Source organism: Spermophilus citellus (genome assembly GCF_964194105.1).
Source record: "Spermophilus citellus genome assembly, chromosome: 6".
In the NCBI taxonomy this organism is placed as follows: Eukaryota; Metazoa; Chordata; class Mammalia; order Rodentia; family Sciuridae; genus Spermophilus; species Spermophilus citellus.
Window position 1 is genome coordinate 76,152,182 of NC_138187.1, and position 25,442 is coordinate 76,177,623.

The window sequence follows — 25,442 nt, forward strand, 5'->3', positions numbered from 1 at the left end:
TAGTTTTAAAAGTCAGCTACTTAATGGAATACTCAATAATTGAATTTTGGGAAACAAGGAAGAGGGATAGTTAAATAATTTTCCTTCATTTTTATCTTGAGTCACCTGATAAGTGAGTGTGAGTTGGAGGAGGAGCAGGGTTGAGGGAGGAGGTCATTATTCTCTCTGGAGTTGGACAGTTCTGGTACTGACAAGAAGGCAAAGGGCTGGAGAAATCATGATTGGAGTCATTGACATAAATAATGCAGCTAAAGCTTTGCTTTCAGATAGGGGTTTGCGGGGAGGGAATATAGAGTGGGAACCAATCTTTGAAACTACAATTTTGGCATGGCGGCACCCTTAGTTTTTTATTCCAGATGCATCATGACCTTTCAGAGAGGTAATTATTATTAAATATAAATAATAAATATAAATAAAGAAATATAAAGTTAATGGAGAAAAGAATAACTAGAAATTGATTACCCATTCAATAGGATTGTAGAATACCAACAAAGTCAATCTAACTCTGAAATGGAACCAAGAATTTGGGGGGAAATGAAAAATGAGAAAAAATTCGTATTGAAAAAAGAAAGGTCATGCCTACTTAACACTAGTGTCTACTGAATTCTCACTATATTTCAAGCATTGTAGAAGCCCTGTAAGACTCCACATTAAGTACAACAGAGACACGTTTTATACACGTTTATAAATAGATTGACTCTCTCTTTGTCTTTTCTTTCTATACAGTGACCTTGTTTGAGGTTGTTGGTACATTTAAGTTTTTATATTCAACAGGAGAGTCTAGTTCAGCTGCTATAGTCAGTCCAGATTCAAACAGCATCAAAGTCTAGCTGACAGTGCCAGTCAATGCCAAGTGATGACCATTGGGGTTAGAATGGAAGCAGTGAGCAGATCAGTTAGGTGGATACTCAAAAAACTTGAAAGAGGAAATGTTGGTGACCTGTACCCAAGTGATAGCAGTGGAAAAGGGAAAAAGTGGCAGATTCTGAATGTCTTTTAAAGGTAGATAGAAGAAGAAGGATTATGGACTGGACATATTGCATATGGAAAAGAGGAGAGTTAGAGAATTCCAATATTTCTGTGTGTAACAATTGAAAGTGTCGTGTCACCATTTCTCATTTTCGGCAAAATGTAGGAAAAATCTCTGTAGCTCACATGTGGATGGGTTAAATTTGGGATCACAGTTAGCTATCCAGGGAAAGAGGTCTAACAGAGAATGAGTCTGAAGATTTAGGCTAGACATACAAATTAGGTAGATATCAGGGTGTAAGATGGCATTTAAGGCTTAAGTCTAGATCAATTCTCCAAAGTAAGGAAAATAAAATATTTAGAAATACAAAGATCAGAGTAAAAGAAAGAACCTGCAAAGAAGAGGAGAAAGGACAACTAAAAAAAATGAGGGAAAGACACAGAATATACTGTTTTGGAAGTCAAGTGAGTACCATGCTTTGGGGAGGAAGAAAACATGATTAACTGTCAAATATTGTTGAAAAGATGAGGACTAAGAATTAACTTTTGGATAAAATGGTATGTGGTAATTATAGACCTTGATAAGAGAGGTAAAACCCTAATGAAGGGAAGAGAATATTGGGTGAGACAATAACTTTTAACACCCTCTTTCTTAGATTTTATAAAACAAAACTTGAAAATTTTTCTGATGTAAGGGGTCAAGAGATTTTTATCTAGGCTTATGGGGAGTGGACTTGCTGGAGAGATGATTCAGTGACCACTAGATTTTGTGCCCAAGTAGGAAATACCTAAACTCACAGGAAGTTCATCTGTGGTAACATAGGGAAGGTGGAGGGTGTGGGAACAAATGCTAGAGGTGGAGAGAATGGAGGTGATAATAATGGAAACTTTAGAGACTGGTCTTAATGAAAAAAAAAAATAGAAGCCACTTGGTAGGTACTAAAGACTCTGACAGTGAAAAGGAAGAGAACATTCTGTAGTTGAAAATTAAATATTCTCAACTTGGAGTCTTATTTTTCTAGTATCTTTAATGAGGCATCAACAGTAGGCTACAAATATTTCAAAAAAAGTGATAAATGTGTGCCTACTCATATTCAATGTTTTACAGATTAACCAAGAACTTCACTTATTTTCTTTGTTACATTTATAATTAAAAGTCAATGGAAGTTACCTTCAGTTCATCGGCATTTCTAAGAAACATTCCTCATTTGTGTCTGAATTGTGAAATTGTTTTAAAAGAGTTCAGGTTAACCATAGAAGCCAAGGTTCTGATCATATTTATTAGAGGAGTGTCAGTGCTCTAGTGACATAGAATGGACTGCTATCAGACAAAGCATTTTTTAGATAAAAATCACATTAAAATCATATTGTAGTAATACAAATGAACAGAAAATATTATTTGTTTGAAAAAACTTAGTTTTCTTTGCCTGAGAATAGGTAGAAATCAGTGATACATTTTTAAAGGGGTTATCTTTTTTCCTGTCCTGTTAAATTTTGGTTCATATCATCTTTGTAAAGTTAGAATATATCCTTTCTCAGACTACGCTAATGATCTCAGATGTTTTGTACTTCTTGGTAAGAGCCCAATTATCCAAGGAGCTAAAACAGGAATATTTTAAGCTGAAAGTCAAGTTACTTGGTTATGATTCACAGGGACCTTTCATTTCCCAGCATCTCCTGCTCCTCAGTCCCCTGTGAATCTCTTATTCTTACTCATTTTCAAAACCCAACTGAAGTCAAAGTTCATTAATAACTTTTCATATCTTTAGCGCTGTTTAATGGTTCCCTTTTGTTTTGATAATGTATTCCTGAGGTTATAAGTGATTTTATTACTTTACCCCATTTCCACTCACAATTTCGTTGTTGACTATTTGGTCAAATAATACTGGCCTTCTTTCAGAACTCATTAAGGAAATGACAGCATTTCCAGGGGCTAAAGAAATGTTTGAAGACTATTTCTAAGAATTTAAAAAAAAAATTGAAAAGGATATAAAGCCACATGTCACGAAGCCCCATGAACACAAAAAAGGAAATAAAAAGAAAACCCATGTAGGCACGCCATAGTGAGACTGCTGAAAATCTGTAACAAAGGGAAAATCTTTAAAGCATCTGGAAAAAAGTGTAAATCACTTTCAAAGAATAATTATTAAGCTTTCTAATAGAAAGAATGGAAACCAGCAAAATGGGCTGCTAGCTTCAGAGGGTTGAAAGAACATAACTGCCAACGAATTCGTTTTCCATTGTGATCCAGTGCAGTTATTTTCTATTAGTCTCTCTAAGTTTTTTGTTGCCATGTAACAAATGATCACAAATGTAGTACCTTAAGAGTGCTCATTTATTACCACTGGCTCTCCTCATCAGCAATCACTGATTCAACAAACGGCAAATCAAAAATATTGGAATTAAAAATATGTCTATATTGAATGTATAGATTTTTGTCTTTGTCATTATCTCCTAAACAATACAGTATAACAACTATTTGTATAATATTTTCAGTGTATCGGGTATTATAGGTAATCTGAAGGTGATTCAAACTATATGTGTGGATGGTTAAATGGCTGTACGTTAAGTGAATACTCTACCATGTTATATAAGGGACTTGATCCTTTGAGAATTTTGGTGTGCGGGTCTGAAGGGTGAGGAAGGGATCTCAGAATCAATCCCTCCACTCCAAAGGACAACGGGATCTCACAGTTCTGTGGGTAAGAAGATTAGGATAAAGTGATTGGTTTTCTGCTCAGTGTCTCACAGGACTGTAATCAAAAATCTGTCAGGAGGCTCTCATCTGGAGGCTGTGGGAAAAATATGTACTTCCTGGATCCTTCAGGTTGTTGGCAGAACTGAGTTTTTTGTAGCTCCAGGAGAGAGGTCCTTGTTTTATTGCTTGTATCTGCTCAGGGCTTTTTTTCATTTCCTTGAGGATGTCTGTATTCCTATGTTTAAGAAGTATTATTTATTTTCATTTTCCCCAGATATTATTTATTGTGATAATATACACATAAGATAAAATTTAGTATGCTGACAATTTTTATGGTATAGTTCAGTACTAAGTATATGCATATTGTGCAACTTTCACCAACATCCACCTCCAAAACTCTTGAATCTGTAAAACTGAAACTCAGTACCTGTCCCCTCTCTACTGAGAATAGGCAGCTAACATTCTATTTCCTTTCTCTACAATTTGGACTACTTAGTATCACATATAAATGTATCATACGGTATTTTTCCTATTGTAATTTCACTTAATGTTTTCAAATTTCATTTATATTGTAGCATATGCCAGGGTTTCCTTTTTTAAAAGAACAAATACTATCCATCTAATGTATATTACACATTTTTTTCAACCATTCACTATTGATGGATACTTGGGTGACTTTCACATTTTAGCTTCTGTGAATAATGGATCTGTGAACATGGGTATAAGAGTGCCTTCTAGTTCTTCCTAGTACCTACCCAAGCTTAAATTACTGCACCATAAGATTTAATTTTTTGCGGAACTATCATATTATTTTCTACAGCAGCAATGTCATTTAACATTTGTATCAACTAGCGCACAATAGTTCTAATTTCTTTGTTTCCACTAACACTTGTTATTTTCTTATATTTTTTCTTTGTAGTTGCCTTCTACTAGGCACAGGGTCATATTTCATTGTAATTTTGCTTTACATTTCCTTAATTGTTGGTGGTGTTGAGCACATTTTCATGTGCTTATTGACCAAAGGTTTATCTGGAGAAAAGTATATTCAAACACTTTATCTATTTTTAATTTGTTATTTATTAGTCTTAAGTGTCCTGTGTATATTTTGGATATTGATCCTTTGTCAGATATGTGATTTGAAAATATTTTCCCATTGTTGAAGTTGACTTTTGACTGTCAGTGGTGTGTTTTTGTGTCTGTGTGATACCGGGGATTGAACCCCTAGTTACTGTACCACTGAGCTGTATCCATAGATCTCTAGCCCCTTTTTTATTTTTTAAACTTTGAGACAGGTTCTCAATACGCAGCCCAGGTTGCCCTTGAACTTGCAATCTTCAGAGACTATAGGTGTGAACCACTGAGTCTGACTGTTAGATTTTTGATTACAAACTGTTATGAATTTTATGAAGTCTTATTTGCCTAATTTTTGATTTTGTTGCCTATGTCTTTAGTGTCATAAATGAATCCATTGTCAAATCCAGCATCATAACACTTTGGCTCTATGTGTTCTTCTAAGAACCTTATTGCTTCATATCATCCTTTTAGGTTATTGATGCACTTTCAGTTAATTTTTGTATGTGATGTTAGTTAAGAGTCCAACTTTATGCTATCACTTGTGAATATCCAGTTTTTCCCAGTATGATTTATTTAAAAGGCTGTCCAGTCTCCACTGAATAGTAATGGCACATTCATCAAAATTCAGTTGTTCATATATACAAGATTTATTTTTGAAGTCTCTGTTCAATTGTGTTTATTTATAATACTATCTTTATACCAATACTATACTGTTTCAGTTTCCGAAACTTTGTATTAGTTTTTGAAATCCGGGTGTGTGTATATCCTTCAGCTTTTATTTCTCTTTTTTTTCAAGTTTATTTTGACCATGAGATTCAATATGAGTATCAAGATGGATTTTTTTCGATTTCTGCCAAAAATTTCATCCAGATTTGACAGGAATTATAGATCATTTTGGGTAGTACTGATATCTTAACAATATTTTTTTACAAACGTTTTGGGATTTTTAGTCAGCTTTTCATTGTTGTGACCAAGAGACTTGAAGAACTATTAGAAGAGGAAAAGTTTACTTGGGGCTCCCTGTTTCAGAGGTCTCAGTCCACTCATGGCTGATTCCATTGTTCTGGTCCCACTGTGAGGCAGATTATGATGGCAGAAGGATATGAATGAGGAAAGCAGCTCATAATATGACAATTAGGAGGCAGAGAGAGCTCTACTCACCAGGGACAAAATATAAACCCAAGGCATGCCCCCAGTGACCTACCTTCTCCCACCATGACCTACCTGCCTACAGTTACAAACAGTTAACCCCTTCAAGTGGATTCATGTATTGATTTAGGTTGAGAGTCTCATAACCCAATCATTTCACCTCTAAACTTTCTTGCATGGTCTCACACAGGAGCTTTTGGGGGCAAACCACATATACATGAGATGTTTTTCCATTATTTACATATTCTTTCATTTCTTTCAAAACTGTTTTATATTTTTCAATATATAAACCTTTCACTGCCTTGGTTAATTTATAGGTATTTTATTCTTCTTGATGCTATCATAAGGAATTGGCTTATTAACTTCCTTTTGGGGTGTACATTGTTAGTGTATGGAACTGCAAACTGTTTTTGCATGTCAACTTTGTATCCTGCTACTTTGCTGAATTCATTTATTCTAATAGGATTTTGAAAACTTTAGGTTATCTACATATCAGACCACACTTACATATGAAAGGTGATTATTTTGCTTCTTTCTTATTTAGAAACCTCTTGTTTCTTTTTCTTTCCTAATTGCTCTGGTTAGGGCTTCTAGTCTTTTGTTAAAAAGGAGTGATGAAACTGGACATCCTTGCCTTCTTTCTGACCTTAAAGAAACAGCTTGCTGTCTCGTATCATTGAGTATATCTGCTGTGGTTTTTTTTTTTTTTTTTTTTTTTGCACATAGCTTTGTTATGTTGAAGTAGTTTTATTGTTTTGCTAGTTTATTGGATATTTTTATCATGAATTGAATTTTGTCAAGTTCTTTTACTGCATTGATCAAGATAAGTGTTTTTCTTCATTCTGTTAATCTATTATATTGATATTCATATTTTAATCATCCTTTCATTCCAGCAAAAAATCCTGTTTGGTCATAATATATAATTATTTAAATATCCTGGTGAATTTAATTTCCCACTATTTTGTTGAGGATTTTTACATCCTTTTCTTTTTCTTTTGGCACATTTGTCTGGTTTGGGCATTAGATTACTGCTGGCCTCACAGAACAGTCATTGGTCTCTTTTTTCTTTAACTTGCAAGTTTGAGAAGGATTGATTAGTTCTTTGTTAAATACTTGTTAGACTTTACCATCGAAGCTATCAAATTGGGTCCACAGCTTTTCTTTTTTGAGAGATATTTGATCATTGACTCAATATCTTTTCTAGTTACAGATTTATGCAGATTTTCTATCTTTGCAGTTTAGTCTTGGTGGGTTTTGGGTCTTTTGTCCAATTTTTTGGCATTGAATTGCTCATGGAATTTTCTTATACTGCTTTGTTTCTTTAGAATTGGTGACAATATTCTCACTTACATTTCTGATTGTAGTAATTTGAGTCATTTTCCCCCTTAGCTAAAGAGTTGTCAGTTTTGTTGATCTTTTTGAAGAGCCATTTTTTTCTTTGATTTTTCTCTATTATTGTTCTATTTGCCACTTTGTTTATTTCTCCTTTAATCTTTACTGTATCCTTTCTGTTTCTGGCTTTGAGTTTAGTTTTTCTTCATTTGTCTAGATGACCCCTTGCCTGTTTAAACTACCAATGACATCTCAAGTCCTTCTTATACTTCCAGTCTCTCTGAATTAATCTGCAATGATTTATAGAAAAATGTGTTTTTAAAAGGCTTATTAATTGGGATAGCCTCATCCAAATAATCAAACAATCTTAAAATCAACCATCAATAACCTTCATTACACCTAAAAATACCTTTTGCCATGTAACAGTACAATCACAGGAATGATACCAGAATGTGGAGCTCATGGGGATTCCCCTAGAATTCTGCCTATTGTGATAGTTCTATCTCTGGCCACCACCATTCCTCCATAAGCAAAATATATTCACCTTCTCCTGAGATTACAATGATGACATTCTATTAAAGTCACAGTAAGCAGTTTAATTACTCAACAAAATCTCAATAGTTTATTGAGATTACAGTATTATTACTTGAATAGTCTAATCAGGTTTAGGTGAGGTTTCTCATTGTTGTATATTAGGAACAGCTCCAGGGCACAATCCCTTCCATCTGTTGTCTTGTGAAATTAGAGACAAGTTACCTACCTCTAATCAACTCAACCTAATAGACAATAATAGAACAGACTCAGGATAACAGTTGACATCTTGGTTAACAGTAGGTGTATTTGGAAGCTAAAAAGGAGTCACTGGTCCAAAACAGTTTTAAAATCCACCAGAAGTTCCTTAATTAGGTTGCTAGACATGTGTTCTTGGTTCTGCCATATGACTTCCAATTTTCCTACCTTGGCTCTTGATTCCATGTTCTTCGTTGTTCTTCCTTTTTAATGAAAGGTTGTATGTTTCTTACCAGTAACTGGCACCTCTTTAATTCAAACACTGATATTACTACTTCCTATTTTCCTAAGTTTTTCCCTTTAATACCCTAATTCAAACCACTACCTCAGTGCTACCAATACTTACAATCCATCAATCATACCACCACTCTATGTCCCTTATTTCCTTATACACTCACTCTCTTTCTTGTGAAGTTTGAATTTCATGGTCCAAAATTTTAATGGTGGTCTCACATTGACCTGTAACTGCCTTATTGTCTTTTGATATAGCCTAGTCACTGAAGTACTAACTGATTAAATGCAGATCTCCAACCACACAGGGTCAGAATCGCAAAGCTGAAAATGGTTGGAGAAGAAAATAAGGCAATATTACCTATTCTCACTTTGGTGATCACCACTGTGACCTGGGTTCTAAGACTGCCCTATCTATAATCTCACTGCATTTCTCAGTACCTTCCCTCTCTCTTCTCAACAAATAACTCATATCATCCTCCTATCTTCTCTGAAATCCATTTTATTCTTCCCTCTTCTTAGCCTCAATTGATAATTGTAGATCTAGTTTTACTGAGAAAATAGAAATAACCAGAAAAGGACTTTCATAAGCTCCAACAGTGCTTCTGTCCATCTATAAACTACCTTTTCTCCTGTACTTTGGGTATGTTGTCCTCACCCCTACCACTGGTAAACTCTGGTTCTTGCATGTTAGCTCTTCTCTGTTGTCTTTTCAGTAATATTGCTCTGACAAGATTCCTTCTATACCAGACTTTTCAATAACATAAAATCACATTCTAATTTCTCACATATTAAAAGATCTTCTCTTTACTCCACTTTCCTGTTTCCTAACAACACCATTTTCCTCCTGTTTTTACAAAACACAAATTACTCATAAAATTAACTCTCTTTACTGTTTTCCATCTTTCTCTTCTAATCCTCTCTTTTAAACCCAAGGCACTCAGGCCCTAGCTGCCACCATTCAATAAAAAGTGTCCTCAGCCAAGTTACCAACAGGTTAGATCCAGTGTCCATTCTCTATTTTCATCTAACCTTTCAGTAGCATTTGATGAAGAAGGTATCATCTCCCTCTTAAAATACTTACTTGGCTTGGTTTCTGTAACAACAAGTACAATTTTGGTTTTGTTCTTGTTTTTATGACTACTTCTTGCCACTTTGATGATTTTCTAATTTATATCTCCAGCTAGGACTTCTCATCTGAACTCCAGATTGATGGATCCAGCTCTCAAATTGATGTGTTGACTTGAATAACTAATCGGATTATCAAATATAGCATATCTAAAATTAAAATCTTGTTCCTCCCACTACCACCATATCTGCTTCTTCAAAGTCTTTCTGTTTTACAAAATATACCTCCATTGTTTCAAATGCTTAGGTCAAAGACTTTTTGAAGTCCTATTAACTTCTTTTATATTTCTCATCTGATATCCATTAATCCTATCATGTCTAACTTGAGAATTATTCACTCATTATCTTCACTGTTTCCACCCCTCCCAAACCAATGCCACTTCTTGTTTGTATTTTTGCAATATCATTCAGTTTCCTGGTTGTTCCCTATCCCATTTCTATCTTTTCACAATACAGCAGCTATAGTGATTGAGTCTGAATTTGTTACTCTGTTTAAAACATGCCAATTATTTCCCATATCACTCAGAATTAAAGCTAAAATCTTAAAGCAACCTCTCAGATTTCATCTCCCAACGTTCTCCTCTTTCCCACTGTCTCTGATGCATGTGGATCACGAGAGGCCGATTGTGCCTAAGGCTCTTTCCCTTGCTGTTTCTTCTCTGTTGGGTCCTCTGCATAGCTACATGGTCTGAATTTATACCCACCTCCTTCAGGGGTTCACCTAGTTGTTCACTTTTATTTGAAGCCTTTTTTTGATTCTGTTCTATAAAATTGCAATGCTTCTTTCTAACACAATTTTCTTATTGTTTTCTTAGCAACATCGCTGTTAATAAGTATCAGCTTATTGATCTTATTTTTTTTCTGTCTCCCCCAATTCCCACATGCAATATCCATGAGGAGAAATTTATTTCCTATTTCTTCATTGCTGCATTCTTAGGCCCTACAGCTGTACATACATGTAATATGTACTAAATTTTTTTCAATGAATAGTGAATGAATGATCACAGGATAGTTATTACTCTATCATAGTAATATACTTATTAATTTCCCACAATAGGTTCTAAGTTCCTAATGGCACACATTCTAATATGTAATATAATATGTGTGAAGAACCGTGAAACATCTGAAATATTATCCTACCAGTAAGCTAACAAGTTAGCCAGCTATTTTTTCACAGATGCTAGCAGAAGAGTCAAGACTCTGGTGTCACACACAAAGGACTTTATGATTTGTGGTAGAGCAAACATCATAAGCATGATGTTTGGATTGGTCCTTCTGGCCCTCCATAAGTTTCTTGTCAATACAGAGGCAACTAGGTGTATGTAAGTATGAAGTAAGTTTGCATCACAGCTACGGTGGCTGTGCTTAATGAAACTTAAAAAATCTTTTTAAATGGGCTACATACACACTTGTTCAATCTTTGCTGGGAGCATTGTCCCATGCCTGTGATCGCAGCGACTCTGGAACCTGAGATAGGAGACTTATAAGTTCAAGGTCAACCTTAGCAACTTAGTAAGACCCTCAGCAAGTTAGTGAGATCCTGTCTCAAAAAAGTAAAAAGTAAAAAGGGCTGGAGATGTAGTTCAATGGTAAAGAACCCCTTGCTTCAACCCCCCCAATACCAAAGATGAAAACAAAAAACACTAAAAATCTCATCTAACCTTTGTTTTACAGGGAGACATTATCATTACTACATGAGATGATAACTTGCTCCCTCTTGTCGAGGAAGTCACTTTCTCTTTTCATGATTGTTTGCTATTTAACTTCCTTGAAAGGGTGGTAAATGATGTGCAGAAACATAAAAGATGTATGTAATCTCCATATCAAGAGATTATGGAAGACCTTTAAAACTATATGTTGAATGATGTGATTAATCATTTTTGCTTAAAATGCAGAAATTTTGAATCTCATGTTATATATGAATTGATATTGCTTTAGCAGATTTAATTATTTCTATTTATTTTGACATCTTTTATTTCATCTTTTTTATTTTGCATGCACACTCTTGCTTTTATCTATTGTTTTAAATTGTTAATGAATATTAACTATTGATGAAGTCTAGAGTTCAGTTACTCCAACCTTATCATAAAATCCAAACATATAACCACTTGAAGGCATAAAAAAAGCCTGAAATTCAAAAGCATTACATAGAGAACATGTTCCCAATATGGAATATTGTATTTTAAAATTTTAAAATTCTGATTAGGCATTTTAAAATTTAGAACAAATGCCTAATCAAAGCATAACCTTAGTAAACTTAGCGAACATACTAGAATACTCAATTAACTTTTGTTTTCCCTCATGCAACTTTCAGCAGGGTCATGAAATCTAAAGAAAAAAAATGTTTGAAAAACCAAGGAGACTAATTCTAGTAGACTTATAATTATTATTATTACATAGTTTAAAATCTACTTCCAGAGCATGTCTTTTGATCAGACATGTTAAGTTTTTGTGTGATCTTCAATTAAAAACACACAGCACAGTGCCTGGCCTCTAATAATTGTTGAAAGTTGTTATTGTTACTTAATGAACCAGTAGAAACAGTATCATTTTTAAGAACACAGGCTGACATCAGGTCTGGGTTGGGATTGTGGAAGTAGTAATGAGCCCTGAAAAATTATGTTTCTCCTCTTTCAACCTTACATTTTTCATATCTAAAACAGGGATAGTTAAATATTCGGCACTGGTGTCTTGATGGTTCAGATCTCTCTGTAAGCCCCAGTGGTGGTCCTTGCTTAGACTCAGATAGTAACTTTTTAAAAGTCACCAATCCTATGTTCAACCATCTCCCTTTTTTTAAACTCAACATCTTCTGTATGTGGTTCAGATTAGAAAGAGTTTGATGTTCAACTGCACAATGTCATAGGACATATTTCCTCCTCTGAACTTTTGAATGCTTTTGCAAGGAGCATATTATAAGCTCAGACTTCCATTTTGTACATTCTGTGCTTATTCCTTATAAGTAAACCTCAACAGGATCATCTAAACCATCAGAGAAGTTCTAAGACAGTCAATCAGAAATGAAATGGGACCTGATTCTGAGCTCTTTTCCTCATGAACTTCCTTGGCAACTGCATAAATCCATCTTCTGCCTCAATGAAATGCTGTGGAAATGGCAGTGATGGACCTACTTGGCAGCTCACCAGCTATATCCTAATGCCCTTGTCCCAGGGGCAGCTAATGTAATTATATTTGCATAATTAATACAGGCCACTCAGGTAATTTTTCTCACAATAATTAAAATCTGCTGTAGAGTCATTAGCTTTTCTACCCATAGCTGTAGAACAGATAAGCACACTTTTCAGAAATGCTGTCAACAGGCATTCTGTTATGAATGTAACAGCCCCCAGCCTGAAGCATGCTACGCCTCAAACTCTGAGTAATCAGTAACTGCAATTGTTATTGCAAACAATGATGCTTCTGATGATGATAATTGAGGAAATCGATAATGATCCAGAAACAGTGAAATATCCCTGAATCTCAACTATTAAAAATGTATCCATGGCATTGCATTTCTGAGTCAGAAATGGATACATAGTGTATAATTTCCATGTCTCTTCTAGTGAGGTATATACCTAATTATGTCTAGCTGGGAGCTTAATTTCATTGGTTATCACATTTATGATAGGGAATTTTAAATGTGTATAGAAATTGATACAGAAACAAAGTGCATTCAGAAAGCACATTTGAATTTTAACAGAATTTTCAGTTAAAAATTCCTATTTTTTAAAAAATCATTTTATTGGCATATAAATTGTACATATTTGTAGGTTACCATGAAATGTTTCAATACACATATATGTCATACAATGTTCAAATCAAGTAAGCACCTGTATCCTCAAATATTTATTCTTTCTTCATGGTATAATTTTATATATATATATATATATATATATATATATATATATATATATATAGAGAGAGAGAGAGAGAGAGAGAGAGAGAGTGTATATGTATATATAATTATATATAATATAATAAATAAACCCTTTTATTTCTTTGAAATATACAGTGCATTACCATTATCTGTAGCCCCCGTACCGTGCAAATAGCACACCAGAACTTCTGAATCCTCTCTAAATATAACTTCCTACCGGTTATCTAAACTTTCCCTACTCCTCTTGTCTCCCTGCTTCTTCCAGCTTGTGGTATCCACTATTCTATTCTAAGCTTCTCTGAGATACACTGTTTTTGATTCCACATCAAAGTGAGATCATGTGGTATCTGTATTTCTGTATCTGACTTTCAGTTCTTTGTCCTTGTGAATAGTGCTACAACAAACATGGGAACCTTTTCTTTGATACACTAAATAAAAAACCTATAATCTTTAACTGTTGTAAGAGAACTACAAAGTAGTTCTGCAGGGATTTTTTAAAAAAAATCTTACTACCATTTGAATATTTATTATATCTACAGCAGTATCTTCCTGGATAGCAGAGAGCCAGGTTCCCTTTACAGGTAGTTGCGCTGGGTAGATACTATACATTAACAGCAACTTGTTTCTTTCTGTCTTTGTGTCACAAGAATTCCTAGACATCTTCTGCAGTTTGAATGAAATAGGAATCAAAGCTTCAGCTTCCTAGGGAGTGGAATGATATCTACATGCTTTGAAACCCCACAACCTATATCTGCCTATATATTTATATATATTAAATACTTAGAGATAATCTTTAAAAATACAAAGACTTAATTAAACTTTCTTCATATTTATCCCTAACTTGTAATATTTATCTTTATTGTTTTTCACTGTTAAGTAACATTTAATTTTGCATTCAATTTAATTTCTCTGTAAGCCCCAATGGTCCTTGCTTAGACTCTAGGTACTAACTTCTTTTTTTTTATTGGTTGTTCAAAACATTACAAAGCTCATGACATATCATCTTCCATACATTTGATTCAAGTGGGTTATGAACTCCCCTTTTTTACGCCAAATACAAGTTGCAGAATCACATCGGTTACACATTCACATTTTTACATAATACCATATTAATGACTGTTGTATTCTGCTACCTTTCCTATCCCCTACTATCCCCCCTCCCCTTCCCTCTCATTTTCCCTCTCTACCCCATCTGCTGTTGTTTAATTCTCTCCCTTTTTTTTTCCCCTTTCCCCTCACAAACTCTTATACGTAATTTTGTGTAACAATGAGGGTCTCCTTCCATTTCCATACAGTTTCCCTTCTCTCTCCCTTTCTCCCACCCCACTGGTCTCTGTTTAATGTTAGTCTTTTCCTCATGCTCTTCCTCCCTGTTCTGATCTTAGTTGCAAGGTGCTAAAAGCATGCAATGGAGAAAGGATAGCATCTTCAACAAATGGTGCTGGGAAAACTGGAAATCCATATGCAACAAAATGAAGCTGAACCCCTTTCTCTCACCATCCACAAAAGTCAACTCAAAGTGGATCAAGGAGCTAGATATCAAATCAGAGACTCTGCGTCTGATAGAAGAAAAAGTTGGCTCCGATCTACATATTGTGGGGTCGGGCTCCAAATTCCTTAATAGGACGCCCATAGCCCAAGAGTTAAATACAAGAATAAACAAATGGGACTTACTTAAACTTAAAAGTTTTTTCTCAGCAAGAGAAACAATAAGAGAGGTAAACAGGGAACCTACATCCTGGGAGCAAATTTTTACTCCTCACACTTCAGATAGAGCCCTAATATCCAGAGTATACAAAGAACTCAAAAAATTAGACAATAAGAAAACTAATAACCCAATCAACAAATGGGCCAAGGACATGAACAGACACTTCTCAGAGGAGGATATACAATCAATCAACAAGTACATGAAAAAATGCTCACCATCTCTAGCAGTCTGAGAAATGCAAATCAAAACCACCCTAAGATACCATCTCACTCCAGTAAGATTGGCAGCCATTATGAAGTCAAACAACAATAAGTGCTGGAGAGGATGTGGGGAAAAGGGTACACTTGTACATTGCTGGTGGGACTGCAAATTGGTGCGGCCAATATGGAAAGCAGTATGGAGATTCCTAGGAAAGCTGGGAATGGAACCACCATTTGACCCAGCTATCGCCCTTCTCGGTCTATTCCCTGAGGACCTTAAAAGAGCATACTATAGGGATACTGCCACATCAATGATCATAGCAGCACAATTCACAATAGCTAGACTTTGGAATCAACCTAGATGCCCTTCAATAGATGAATGGATTAAAAAACTGTGGCATTTATACACAATGGAGTATTACGCAGCACTAAAAAATGACAAAACCATGGATTTTGCAGGGAAATGGATGGCATTAGAGCAGATAATGCTAAGTGAAGCTAGCCAATCCTTAAAAAACAAATGCCAAATGTCTTCTTTGATATAAAGGTACTAACTTCTTAAAAATCACCAATCTTTACTTGAGAAATCTTTGCTTGAGAAAAACTTTACTTGAGAAATCTTTATTCTGCATATAGATAAAATGCTTATTTCTAATTGTATCTATATCCTGAAATATAGCTACCTCTAATTAGAGTTGATGTTTTAAAAGTATTTTCAGATGTATTCATACATTCTTACTGACTTTTGGTAACCTTTGGAAGTACCACGCTGGTCAAATTTTGGAGCAGGAAATTTCACAGAGGGCTACTGTATTTTTGAAATTAGATATTTTATAAAAACTATTAAAAATCAAATATTTCTCATATTACCTCTCATTCTTCTCCATATAGAAGTAGAATTTTTAATATAAAAAATGATTTATCATTAGCTAAAGGACCCTTGCTAAATTTTATAATCGCATTTAGTGATTTGCTTTCTATTTTTGTCCCTGAAACTTATTGCTTCCTTCCCAATTCGTCTTACAAGATAATATCTATGCAGTATATGCCTGTGTTTTTGGATAAAAGCGGACAATAGCCAAGGATCCCAGTGTAATAATTATCAATGGAAATCAATGTAATTTTGTATTGGTATGTGTAGCAACAGCTGGACATCATCACTTAGCACATTCATATGATGCCTTTTTTGGTTTATCCTTTTTCTAATCCGATGACAACCAATGGTTATAGTCAAAAATTTGAAAAAAAAATAGATTAAGAATCATAATATTTGAATTCCAATTCTACTCCATAATTTTCTAACTATATGACCTTGGGTAGATTAATAACTTTTCCTAAACTCAATTTTTACCTTTGTAAAATAGCAACAGCAGTTCTTATCTCCTAAGGTTGTTCTGAAAGTTGAATCTATGTAACACATTTGGCACAGAGTCTATTGTATAAGTTATTATAGTAACTAATTAACTATAATTCTACACTGCTAATATTTATAACTTCCCATTCTCTTTTCCCCCTTCTCTTCCTTTTTTTAGAATGTCTTTGTGGAAAATAACTGATTTCTCTGCATATGTACCAGAAAAAAAAGTTCTTTCCTATACAATTAGGTGATGCAATGATTTGTGAAATGCTAAACTCTATACAAATCAGGGCTACACGTTTTATCATATAGTAAACCTGGGATTTTTCCAAATATTAATTTTTTATAAGTAGTTGCTTTTCATTAGTTAATTTAAAATACTCTTTAGGAGCAATTAACACAGTCTCTAGCAAGAAGAGGGAAACTGAAATGACTATGAAAACAAATTAGCAAAACCTTAATAATTTTACAAACAATAAGGCTGAATGATGCTATCTATAGAATATATTGAAAAAAAAAACAAACCCTGAATTTCCTCCATTGAGAATTGAAATTCTGCTTTCTCAATATCCAGTATGAAAAACATAAATCCACTTTTCAAATCAGAATGTATCTTTTTTTCCCCACCCTCAAAGGTGTCCTTTAATGTAGTCCCCTTACTGTAATGGGAAAATCATAGTAAGACTGTATGCATTTGAAATCTACCTTTTCAAAGTGTGGGAACACTGTGGAGAGCCACCCTAAGTGCCACCATTTTGTTGTTCAGTTTCTAGTTGTGATTTTGAAGCAAACAGCTGCGGTTGGTTTGAAGCAATTGCTGGTGACCATTTTGACTGGGTATGGAGCTCCCAAAGTCATCTTTCTGCTGATTTTAAGCGACAGGCGCCCCCTCAGGATCATACTCATAACACAACTGAAGGTAAGAAGCAAGTAAGTTTCCACTAACTACTCTTTTTTACTGTTCAGTTGGCCCCAGATGGCAAAGAGAAAGAGATGTGTTCAATGCCATCAGAAGAATCATCAGTAGGATGGTTGAATATTGTCCATGGTGGTATTCTGTCTGCATAAAATTATTGCTCTGTGGGTGGTAGAGATGCAGCATAGATATATTTTTGGCTGGATGAACCAAAATTATCAATTATTTTTATATTTAGCATTTTTATAAAAGCAAATTTGACTAATGATCACTGTTGATTTTTGTATTATTGTGTATGTTATAATTTTAGTTGTACACTAAATTCACTCAGTATTGAATTAAGAGACATTTGTCTCATTTTAAATTCCAGTAGGCTAACTAACGATTTTGTTTTGTATACCAACAGGCCATTTTATGTTTATTCTGAAGAACAGAAACAGCTTGTCCCAAGTTGCTAAACTCCAGAGCCCAACTTTCAGCCAGACAGGGTCTGGGTGCACACTTTCTTTCTGGTAAATATTAAAAGCAATTCTCAATTACCCTTTTGACCCAGTGGTTGCAGAAATCCTTCTGAACATATTAACTGTTCTGGTTTTATCCCTGGTTTTTGCTTAAAAAATTGGTATTACACTAAGTTCACACAATCTTCATTTAACTTAAGAGCATGTCATAAGTTGTTTGTTTGCTTGTTTGTTTTTCCTCTTATGATAGGTACTCTTTCCCGCTAGTAGTGGATTAAAATTTAAGTAAGACTTTTCCTCTGTTCTCTCCAAATTCCTTGAAAAGGGCTCCCATTGATTTCAATGGAAATCAATGTCATTTTGTATTGGTATGTGTAGCAACAGCTGAACATCATCACTTAGCACATTCATATGATGCCTTTTTGGTTTATCCTTTTTCTAATCTGATGTGAGATTAGTGTTGTGAGAGCCATGGAGTATCACCTCAGCAGATGAGTTCTGGCAAACAGGCAGCAAGAATTACTGCAGGAAACAATGGTGTCCGTTATGACAACCAATTATTAATTGGCTCTTGACCAAGTGGAAGAGTCCAGAGGTTACATATTTAGGGTATCTCATAAATTATGCCTGCTTCTTGGGTTTGCTCTTTTTCAGGTTTTATAACTATGGCCTATCAGTGGGAGCAGCTGAGCTGCGGTTACATACAGAAAATCCTGGTGACTCAACAGTACTCTGGAGAGTGTTGTACAACCAGGGCAACCAGTGGTCCGAGGTGAACATCCAGCTAGGGCGCCTGACCCAGCCCTTCTACTTGACACTGGATAAAGTCAGTCTTGGCATTTATGATGGGGTCTCGGCTATTGATGACATCAGATTTGAAAACTGTACCCTTCCTCTGCCTGCTGAGAGCTGTGAGGAGCCAGATCACTTCCGTTGTCCACACACGAATGCTTGCATAGAAAGGCTTCGGTTATGTGATCTGGTGGATGACTGTGGTGACTATACTGATGAAGTTGACTGTGGTAAGGGTTTTGGCATTTCTCCTTTTTAATGTTTTTGTTTTTGGTCCCTCTGACTTATTTTGAGGGGGTGACCTTGACTAGCTCACTGTTATTTTTTAGTCAATCAATCCAGTGCCACTATGCAGTGAATATCAGATATTATATTATTATTAATTAATCAGGTCTTTCAGCCTTTATTTAGAAGACTTATTAACTAGATCCTAAGAATACAATGGAAGGACCCAATTATGCAGAATCTCTGCCTTTATGAGCTCTACAATCTAACTGAAGAGATGGATATTCTAATATTTCATAAATAAATATAAAATATCAACTCTGCCAGGAGGTATGAAGAGGGGTGCTGGGACTTTATATGGTAATGGAATTTGATTTAGGAGAATAATCTAAAAATAATAAGTCAAAGTATATATCAAAAGCCCTGATGTGAGACTGCAAGTCTGATGAAAGACAGATGATGTAGCTCCAATGAAGAAAGGGGCAAGAGAGTAAAACATAGAGATAGAGGTATGGGGGAGTCTAGATTGGCAGATCTTTGCAGTCCAGGCTCAATAAATCTGCTTTGTTTGAAAGTTTTTAAGAAGGGGGATAATAAAACCCTCAAATTTGCATGCTTTAAAAAAAAGTCCCTCTATGATATAATGGTTAGAGCACAGTGTATTCTGATTATCTAGCAAGGAACTTTTGCAGTATCCCATAGGACAGTAGATGGCAGTGAATTGTGTTGGTGGTGAAGGAGATGAGTGATGAGGCTTAGGGCAACTATTTAGGAGGGACATTTGATTATTTTGTACACTTGTTCTTTTGGCTCTAGGTTTTAGGAAATAAGGTGTCAAAATCAGTCTTGGGTCTCTGGTATAAGTTATTAAGTTTTTGTTATCTGATGATTATGTGGGCCTTGCAGCTTAATGCACGTAGCTTCAGTAATGCACTTCTGAAAGTTAATCAGAAGCTAATAGTATTTTGTTTTCATTTCAAAAATATTTTAGAAAGTTTGCAACTTTTCTTGGACTCAGATTCCTTTTCCTGAAGCAGCAACAATTTTTAAATTTCAAGCTAGGTATTTATTAAATTTGGAAGCAGATTATAAACCAAGATAGAATCATAGAATGCTTGGTACCTTACAGAAAATATTACATTAAGAAATTTCCATGTAAATTGTTGCAGAGAGCTTTGCAGGTGTGCAAACTTTGATACACATTATCAAAGGCATACTGAAGTCAGGCATGTTAAAGTCAGAATTACCATGCATCTCATGAAATTTATACAACGGATATTTGAGCAGATGGCATTAACATTGATGATTTTGACAACGACCATCATAAGAAGTCTAACTTGCCCCAGAGCTAATTTATTTTTTCAAAGTTGGAAAGCCTTTTCATTTTTTTCCCTGTTCTCTAAATTCTAAATCTTGAGCTGCTTATAAAAACAAGTAAATTATCCTTCAAATTTCTCAGTGTAGGATTATGGGAGTACAAACACAACAGCAAATTTCTTCTTGTGTTTGTGTATTATCGAAAGGAGAATAGTGGCTTCTCACAGCTTTGCATGGTGGCATGTGATTTTATTACATGGTGTCCACTGCATGTCCTAAAACCCATGCTGTATCTCCTGAAATATGTTTAGAGATGTGATTTTTCACTGAAGGGCAGAACTACACATATTGCCATGGAAATGAAGATTGAGTGTGTAGTCAGTGTGAAGACAGACAATGTAAAAGTCTGTTGGCATTAGTGCCAGTTTTATGTCAAAAACTCAGCAACTTGACATTCTCCATCTGCTCCACAGCAAAAGACAGACACCTGAAGAGTACATTGCATGTCCCCAGTTCACGTCACAGCTGGACTTGATTAGTCACAAGTGAGGAAATATCAAATGAAAGCTCATCTCCCATTTGACATTTACCAACTCCGTTTCCTTCATTAGGTCTAAGCGCCTGCTCTGCAGTTTTCAGAGACAGATGATTTGTCCTCGCCTGACTGCTTTTATTCACATAGGCTTTTATTTATTGTTTCAGGGTGTTTGCTCATCTTTGGCACTAAGTACTATTATGAAGATGAATTGTTAAAGGACAGTGGTCGTTTATTTTTTTTTAAATATTAACTTATGTAAATGAAGCTAAAATGTGGAACTACCTGTGAATTTTAAATCCATTCCCCTCAGCCCAAATACTGTCAAATGCACATTTTATCCCATTTATTCTAAAGCAAATACTTGGTGTCAACAAAATCCTTATGCCTTGAAAAATGAACATGTTCCTGTATTACCCTAGAAATTGAGGTCGCACATTTAATTGGGCTAGTCAATTCCTTTAAAGTCAAAATTGTTCCAGTGACTGAAGGAAGTTAGAAGTGAAAAGTTAGAAGAAACTTAGAAGGCTCAAAGTAGCTACAGACCAGTGAGAAGAAGGGTAACCACTGATGAGATACAGCAGAGAGCTTACAAAGCACAGGTGAACATCAGATGTGAACAGAGACAGGGTCAGAGTCCAAAATACATAGGAAGATAGTGCATCTGAAGGAGAGAGATGCATTTTAATTTGGGGAGGAGATTAAAGTTTAGATTAAAGGAAGGTATGTTAAAGGATTTTGAATAGAGAAAAAATAAGTGGTAATACTGCCATCAAAGAATTATTATTCTGGCACTGGTATTTTGGAACACATGGAGCTTGGGCAGGATATAACTTAAAATTTTTTTTTAGGCTGAAGTTTGGAAAATGTCTACATAAGAATTATCTTAAGGGGGTTTTGGGGATATAGCTCAGTTGGTAAAGTGCTTGATTCACATGCCCAAGGCCCTGGGTTCAATTCCCACCATCATATTAAAAAAAAAGGAATTGAGTATTTGTTAAAAATTTGAATTTGTGAGTTTCACTCCATAAACTAGTATTTATTTGGGGATTTTATCATGAAGCGATTTTACCGATCAATTCCTGGTGATTCTTAAATTGTGAGACTCATTGAAGTAGGATTGTTCTTAGCTTTATTAGGATCTCTAAGGGAACTTATAAAAAATCCTGATCATGGCTTTACTACTTGAAGCAATTAAATAAATATCTCTGGGCTTTGGTATTTGTTTGTTTTTAATGCTCCTGGCTGATTAGAATGTTTAGTTGAGTTTGAAATGCACCGAGCTAGAAATTTTTTACTGAACCAGCCATGATGTCATGATCATCTGCTTGGAGTGATGCTAACAGACCTGGAATAGGGAGGAGAACAAATAAGTATGAAGAAAATAATGGCCAAGGCAATTTTATCTTCAGTGCATAGAATATTGTTATTTGCTGCATTCTGGCATGTATTACCTTTTTAAAAACTAATGATGCATTTTGAAGTTAAAATTGTTTGCCTTTGCATGACAAAAGTATCTGTGTTCTTCTTCATATTTAGTTTTGTCCTTAATTAACTCTTGCCATTATTTAATGCCAATTTCAGCCCCTGAACTACAGTGTAACTTTGAGAATGGAATTTGTAACTGGGAACAAGACACAGAAGATGACTTTGATTGGACCAGGAACCAGGGTCCAACTTCAACCCTTAATACCGGGCCCATGAAGGATAATACTTTGGGCACAGTTAAAGGACACTATCTCTACATCGAATCCTCCGAGCCACAGGATTTCCAAAACAAGGCTGTTTTACTGAGCCCCACCTTTAATGCCACTGACACGGAGGGTTGCACCTTCCGCTTATACTACCACATGTTTGGAAAGCACATTTACAGGCTGGCTATCTACCAGCGAATCTGGAGTAACTCAAGAGGACAGCTGCTGTGGCAGATATTTGGGGATCAAGGCGACAGATGGATAAGGAAACTCCTCCACATTTCCAGCCGGTGGCCTTTTCAGGTATTGGTAATAGGTTTCATAAGGTGTATATGAATGTGTATTTGAATCAGTATGTCTAAGCCATGTGGATGATCACTGCAGTCCTGCGATAAAAGCGAGCGGAATTTGATCAAAGTTACTCTGACACATATTTATCATTTAATTAAGGGAGTGCCAAAGCTCTTTGAGTTGCCTTGCTCCTTGACTACCTGAGAAAATGTGTGATTAGAACCTCTAAAGATAAACACTGGGCACTGGAAATAGCTGCAGTTGCCTGCAATTCTAAGTACTTGATCTACCAATGAAAATGAAAATCTGTGGGAAAGAAAGGAGTTTGGCACAATCTCTGAGACCCCGCAAAAAGCACAGACTTGTAAAGCTATTATTTTGAATACCTCATTTGATATTTTTACTATTTATAGGTAAGCAACTGAAATCCAAGCAGAGTATGCACTCTGCTTTCCAAAAATCACAGCTTCTTCGGGGAAGAGCTGAAATTTAAGTCCAGGTCTCTCTACTCCTGGTAGAATATTTTTTACTCCGAATCTTACATGTCTGCTTCTAAAAGCCAGTTCAAATGCATATGTGATTTTTCACAGTTTTGTAAAGGATGTGTGTGTGTGAGAGAGATACATGTGTGATATATTTGGTTCTTTTAGCAATTTCCCACAGTTAGAAGTTTCCCAAAGTTGGGAAGTCAGAGATCCTTTTTGCCATTTTTGGAGAAAGAAGCCCAGAGAGGTTGTTTATCTTTGGCCAAATAGTTTGTGGAACAGCAGAACTGGAACTACGACTGGAACTCAGTTTCTAAATAATTGTAATTCCTTGTCTTCCCAATATATCATATGACTTTGACATTCAGGTGTTGAATATATGCATTTTCTCCCTTTAGCAAATAAATCTACATATACTATACAGGGAAAAAAAACTTCTTACCTATCCCTGGAGAAATATATATTTTTGTTTGTTTGCATGTACTAAATTCCTTTCAGTTATCCAGATTAAACACTGACTCTATCAAAAGGTATTGGCCTAATTAACGTTTAACAGTTTTTTGTTTTTTGATTTTTTATTCCAGGGATCGAACTCAGGGGCGCTCAACCACTGAGCCACATACCCAGCCTTGTTTTGTATTTTATGTAGAGACAGGGTCTCACTGAGTTGCTTAGCGCTTCGCTTTTGCTAAGGCTAACTTTGAATTGGTGATCCTCCTGCCTCAGGATTGTTGAGATTATAGGTGCACCACCATGCCCAACTAATTAACATTTTTTTGTAACCAAAAACTTAGCTGCAGACTTTCTTTTGAGAGCTTCTAACTTTTAAAAGTATACTTTTTGGGATTTTGATTGGGATAGCATTGAACTTATAGAGAACTTTTGGTAATATCGCCATTTTGATGATGTTAGTTCTACATATCCATGAACAGGGTATATTTTTCCATCTTCTGAGGTCTTCTTCTATGTATCTTTTTAGGGTTCTGTAGTTTTCATTGTATAGGTCTTTCACCTCTTTTGTTAGGTTGATTCCCAAGTATTTTATTTTTGGGGGGGATATTGTGAATGGAGTAGTTGTCCTCATTTCCGTTTCAGAGGATTTGTCGCTGATATACAGGAATGCATTTGATTTATGCGTGTTGATTTTATATCCCGCCACTTTGCTGAATTCATTTATTAACTCTAATAGTTTCTTTGTAGACCCTTTTGGGTCTGTTAGGTATAGAATCATATCGTCTGCAAATAGTGATAATTTAAGTTCTTCTTTTCCTATTTTTATGCCTTTAATTTCTTTCGTCTGTCTAATTGCTCTGGCCAGTGTTTCGAGGACTATGTTGAACAGAAGTGGTGAGAGAGGGCATCCCTGTCTTGTACCAGATCTTAGAGGGAATGCCTTCAATTTTTCTCCATTCAGAATGATGCTGGCCTGTGGCTTATCATAGATTGCTTTAACAATGTTGAGGTATGATCCTGTTATCCCTAATTTTTCTAGAGTTTTGAACATAAAGGGATGCTGTACTTTGTCGAATGCTTTTTCTGCATCTATCGAGATGATCATATTGAACAACCAACAATAAAATAATTTAAAAAAAAGTATACTTTTTACTTGATTAAGTCAGTGAAGAGCACAATAGTAATGGTGATTTGGCTAGGGATATATAAGCTGAAAACAGGGGAATGAACCTATCATATGTAGGGTGCTATCTTTCTATTTAGCTGCAGGGCATGTAAGATGCATGCCATCATGTGAAATGAAATGGGAGAGGTTTTATTTCTTCTACCTTTTATTTAATAATGGTTCATCCACTTCAAATTAATTCTTACTGTCTAATCAGGTCACTTGTAATTGGGACCACCCTAGTATTTAGTGGATCAACTCTTCTTATGATATTTACTCAAGAATTGGTTTCTAGGAGAAAATCAAATTACAGCAAAGTTTCACAGCCAGATAAACAAGCAACTAACCAAGGAATCCTGTGGTCATGAATATAAACATAAAAATTGTGTATGAAACCCACCAGGGGTTCCATGTAGAGTACACTGTTTTACACTCTCTCTCTGAGAGTTCTTTTAGACTTTTATTTTAAATAAAATTCAGGACTGAAATGCTGAAATTAGAGATTCTACATGCTGTGTGAATGAATCACTCAAGGCAGTAAAAAGGGTCCAATTTATGAAAATAGATATATTTCCTCCATTAACAAATGGATTTTC

General features: G+C 35.3%; 1 protein-coding gene across 1 annotated transcript in view; it reads left to right on the forward strand.

Moving 5' to 3' along the window:
- The window catches only part of MALRD1 (MAM and LDL receptor class A domain containing 1), a gene marked incomplete at both ends in the record, with an annotated part of 684,412 nt that overhangs the window by 118,258 nt on the left and 540,712 nt on the right, over positions 1-25,442 (forward strand). Inside the window, 4 exons of the mRNA XM_081298191.1 lie at positions 17,279-17,431; positions 17,835-17,940; positions 18,544-18,911; positions 22,343-22,755. Coding sequence (XP_081154317.1) covers positions 17,279-17,431; positions 17,835-17,940; positions 18,544-18,911; positions 22,343-22,755 — 1,040 coding nt within the window. The remainder of the gene's footprint in view (positions 1-17,278; positions 17,432-17,834; positions 17,941-18,543; positions 18,912-22,342; positions 22,756-25,442) is intronic.